Here is a 4,700-nt window from a genome sequence, read left to right on the forward strand (position 1 = left end):
TCCTTTGGGGATTCTGAGAGGAGGGGTCATACATACAGACATGCTCCTTTGGGGATTCTGAGAGGAGGGGTCATACATACAGACATGCTCCTTTGGGGATTCTGAGAGGAGGGGTCATACATACAGACATGCTCCTTTGGGGATTCTGAGAGGGGAGGGGTCATACATACAGACATGCTCCTTTGGGGATTCTGAGAGGAGGGGTCATACATACAGACATGCTCCTTTGGGGATTCTGAGAGGAGGGGTCATACATACAGACATGCTCCTTTGGGGATTCTGAGAGGGGAGGGGTCATACATACAGACATGCTCCTTTGGGGATTCTGAGAGGAGGGGTCATACATACAGACATGCTCCTTTGGGGATTCTGAGAGGAGGGGTCATACATACAGACATGCTCCTTTGGGGATTCTGAGAGGAGTGGTCATACATACAGACATGCTCCTTTGGGGATTCTGAGAGGAGGGGTCATACATACAGACATGCTCCTTTGGGGATTCTGAGAGGAGGGTCATACATACAGACATGCTCCTTTGGGGATTCTGAGAGGAGGGGTCATACAGACAGACATGCTCCTTTGGGGATTCTGAGAGGAGGGTCATACATACAGACATGCTCCTTTGGGGATTCTGAGAGGAGGGGTCATACATTACAGACATGCTCCTTTGGGGATTCTGAGAGGGGAGGGGTCATACATACAGACATGCTCCTTTGGGGATTCTGATTGGGCAGAGTTTTTTCTATCATTTGTATTATGCTGTCAGCCATTTCAGATTTTTGTGTGTGTGTGTGTGTATGAATGTGAATGTGTGTGTGTGTGTGTGTGTGTGTGTGTGTGTGTGTGTGTGTGTGTGTGTGTGTGTGTGTGTGTGTGTGTGTGTGTGTGAATACGAAACCTGCGGGTCCTCTAAAACACAAATATATTGTTTCAGCTCGTACACAGAGCTTTAGGCTGATGAGTCATGACTGACTGTGACTTTCTCGTTAACCATAACCTTTTTTTAAGGTATCTGTGACCAATAGACGCATGTCTGTCTTCCCAGTCATGTGAAATCTATAGATTACAGCCTAATGGTTGTATTTCAATTGACTGATTTTCTTATATGTACTGTAACTTTAACATTGTTGCGCTCATATTTTTGTATAGTGAAAATACTGCTGCTTTTGTTCCTCTCCCTCGCTCTCCCTCGCTCTCCCTCGCTCTCCCTCGCTCTCTCTCTGAAAACCATGATGATATTTGTCCCAGGGTTCCCTGCTTCCTCTGGAAAGTGTCCCAGGGTTCCCTGCTTCCTCTGGAAAGTGTCCCAGGGTTCCCTGCTTCCTCTGGAAAGTGTCCCAGGGTTCCCTGGTTCCTCTGGATAGTGTCCCAGGGTTCTCTGCTTCCTCTGTATAGTGTCCTAGGGGTCTCTGCTTCCTCTGTATAGTGTCCTAGGGTCCCCTGCTTCCTCTGGAAAGTGTCCCATGGTTCTCTGCTTCCCCTGGAAAGTGTCCCAGGGTTCTCCGCTTCCTCCTCTGGAAAGTGTCCCAGGGTTCTCCGCTTCCTCCTCTGGAAAGTGTCCCAGGTTTCTCTGCTTCCTCTGTAAAGTGTCCCAGGGTTCTCTGCTTCCTCTGGATAGTGTCCCAGGGTTCTCTGCTTCCTCTGGATAGTGTCCCAGGGTTCTCTGCTTCCTCTGTAAAGTGTCCCAGGGTTCTCTGCTTCCTCTGTAAAGTGTCCCAGGGTTCCCTGCTTCCTCTGGATAGTGTCCCAGGGTTCTCTGCTTCCTCCTCTGGATAGTGTCCCAGGGTTCTCTGCTTCCTCTGGATAGTGTCCCAGGGTTCTCTGCTTCCTCTGGATAGTGTCCCAGGGTTCTCTGCTTCCTCTGTAAAGTGTCCCAGGGTTCTCTGCTTCCTCCTCTGGATAGTGTCCCAGGGTTCTCTGCTTCCTCTGGATAGTGTCCCAGGGTTCTCTGCTTCCTCTGGATAGTGTCCCAGGGTTCTCTGCTTCCTCTGTAAAGTGTCCCAGGGTTCTCTGCTTCCTCTGTAAAGTGTCCCAGGGTTCCCTGCTTCCTCTGGATAGTGTCCCAGGGTTCCCTGCTTCCTCTGGAAAGTGTCCCAGGGTTCTCTGCTTCCTCAATAAAGTGTCCCAGGGTTCCCTGCTTCCTCTGGATAGTGTCCCAGGGTTCTCTGCTTCCTCTGTAAATTGTCCCAGGGTTCTCTGCTTCCTCTGTAAAGTGTCCCAGGGTTCCCTGCTTCCTCTGGATAGTGTCCCAGGGTTCCCTGCTTCCTCAATAAAGTGTCCCAGGGTTCTCTGCTTCCTCTGTAAAGTGTCCCAGGGTTCTCTGCTTCCTCTGGATAGTGTCCCAGGGTTCTCTGCTTCCTCAATAAAGTGTCCCAGGGTTCCCTGTTTCCTCTGGATAGTGTCCCAGGGTTCTCTGCTTCCTCTGGAAAGTGTCCCAGGGTTCTCTGCTTCCTCTGTAAAGTGTCCCAGGGTTCTCTGCTTCCTCCTCTGGATAGTGTCCCAGGGTTCTCTGCTTCCTCTGGATAGTGTCCCAGGGTTCTCTGCTTCCTCTGTAAAGTGTCCCAGGGTTCTCTGCTTCCTCCTCTGGATAGTGTCCCAGGGTTCCCTGCTTCCTCTGGATAGTGTCCCAGGGTTCTCTGCTTCCTCTGTAAAGTGTCCCAGGGTTCTCTGCTTCCTCTGGATAGTGTCCCAAGGTTCTCTGCTTCCTCTGGAAAGTGTCCCAGGGTTCTCTGATTCCTCCTCTGGATAGTGTCCCAGGGTTCTCTGCTTCCTCTGGATAGTGTCCCAGGGTTCTCTGCTTCCTCTGGATAGTGTCCCAGGGTTCTCTGCTTCCTCTGGATAGTGTCCCAGGGTTCTCTGCTTCCTCTGGATAGTGTCCCAGGGTTCTCTGCTTCCTCTGTAAAGTGTCCCAGGGTTCTCTGCTTCCTCTGGATGGTGTCCCAGGGTTCTCTGCTTCCTCTGTAAAGTGTCCCAGGGTTCTCTGCTTCCTCTGGATAGTGTCCCAGGGTTCTCTGCTTCCTCTGTAAAGTGTCCCAGGGTTCTCTGCTTCCTCTGGAAAGTGTCCCAGGGTTCTCTGCTTCCTCTGGATAGTGTCCCAGGGTTCTCTGCTTCCTCCCCTGGAAAGTTGTGACTAAGACAAATGGAAATATATAAAACTGTAATGAAAGATTGAGTCAAAGTGAAATAAAAACCACTAATTATAGCCTCTTCGTGTTCTTTGTCCCTAACCTACACAGATTTATTGTTGAGCTCCATCGTGTAGAGCAGAGATGTGGAGACGCTTAAACAGGAGTCTTTGTTAATCTCCATACAAATGGAGCCGGGCAGTACAGTTCCCCCACTGTCCATTCTATTGGCCCAGTAGCAGAGTGCATGTAACCCTCCTCCTCTCTCTGCTATCCCTACGGAGAGTCATTCTCATTCACACAAGAGACTTCTCAGTACGGGAGTGTGAGGAGGGACTCACAGAAGGAGAAAGCAAAATGGAGACAGAAATAGTTGACTATACACTTTACATAGCTTCGTTAGAACGCATCGTTTCAACAAAACCAAGTCAGTGACAATCACACACACACAGACAGACAGACAGACAGACAGACAGACAGACAGACAGACAGACAGACAGACAGACAGACAGACAGACAGACAGACAGACAGACAGACAGACAGACAGACAGACAGACAGACAGACAGACAGACAGACAGACAGACAGACAGACAGACAGACAGACAGACAGACAGACAGACAGACAGACAGACAGACAGACAGACAGACAGACAGACAGAGAACAGGCAGTACACACACACGCCCAATTTCAGCTTCCTGTCAAGGGTAACAATGGTATCAGCCTGCAGCCGTGCCACCCAACCCTGTCTTATCAGTAGCAAGCTCAATGTGCATGTGTTTCTTCCAGACTAGTACTCAGGAGAGGTGTTGGTGAATTCACCCTGCAGTAAAGCACAGCTGAGACCGACTGTGTGTGGATGTGTGTGCGCACACGTGCGTGCGTGCGTAAGACTGTGTGTGTGTGTGGCTGTGTGGGAGTATGTATGTGTCTGTGTGTGTGTGTGGCTGTGTGGGAGTATGTACAATGGGACAAACAAGTATTTAGTCAGCCACCAATTGTGCAAGTTCTCCCACTTAAAAAGATGACAGAGGCCTGTAATTGTCATCATAGGTACACTTCAACTATGACAGACAAAATGAGAAAAAAATTCCAGAAAATCACATTGTAGCATTTTTTATGAACTTATTTGCAATCTATGGTGGAAAATAAGTCTGTTTGGGCGTGTGTGTGTGTGTGTGTGTGTGTGTGTGTGTGTGTGTGTGTGTGTGTGTGTGTGTGTGTGTGTGTGTGTGTGTGTGTGTGTGTGTGTGTGTGTGTGTGTGTGTGTGTGTGTGTGGCTGTCTACCAGGCTACTTCCCAAACAGACTGTAATTTATATTTTTACATATCTGTCTTGTTACACATCTGTCTTGTTACATATCATGTTACATATCTGTCATGTTACATATCATGTTACATATCTGTCTTGTAACATATCTATCATGTTACATATCATGTTACATATCTGTCATGTTACATATCTATCTTGTTACATATCTATCATGTTATATATCATGTTACATATCTATCTTGTTACATATCTATCTTGTTACATATCATGTTACATATCTGTCTTGTTACATATCATGTTAC

At 48.2% G+C, this 4,700-nt stretch overlaps 1 protein-coding gene across 1 annotated transcript; it reads right to left on the minus strand.

The window, feature by feature from the left end:
- Window positions 1-673: 673 nt before the first annotated feature.
- Window positions 674-3,578, minus strand: LOC124006186 (glutenin, high molecular weight subunit PW212-like). The gene is made up of 2 exons (XM_046316029.1): window positions 3,233-3,578; window positions 674-3,130 (listed from the first exon to the last, which is right to left on the minus strand). Exons 1-2 carry the CDS (start codon window positions 3,346-3,348, stop codon window positions 1,102-1,104), a joined length of 2,145 nt encoding a protein of 714 aa, XP_046171985.1. The 5' UTR covers window positions 3,349-3,578; the 3' UTR covers window positions 674-1,101.
- Between the last annotated feature and the right edge of the window lie 1,122 nt (window positions 3,579-4,700).

This window comes from Oncorhynchus gorbuscha, linkage group LG19 (assembly GCF_021184085.1).
Source record: "Oncorhynchus gorbuscha isolate QuinsamMale2020 ecotype Even-year linkage group LG19, OgorEven_v1.0, whole genome shotgun sequence".
NCBI lineage: Eukaryota > Metazoa > Chordata > Actinopteri > Salmoniformes > Salmonidae > Oncorhynchus > Oncorhynchus gorbuscha.

Excerpts from the sequence above, each read along its gene's own strand:
- LOC124006186 (XM_046316029.1), bottom strand. The coding sequence starts at position 3,348 with ATGGACAGTGGGGGAACTGTACTGCCCGGCTCCATTTGTATGGAGATT. Across the intron at positions 3,131-3,232 it reads GAGCTCAACAATAAATCTGT|TCACAACTTTCCAGGGGAGG; the intron begins GTAGGTTAGGGA and ends CATTTGTCTTAG.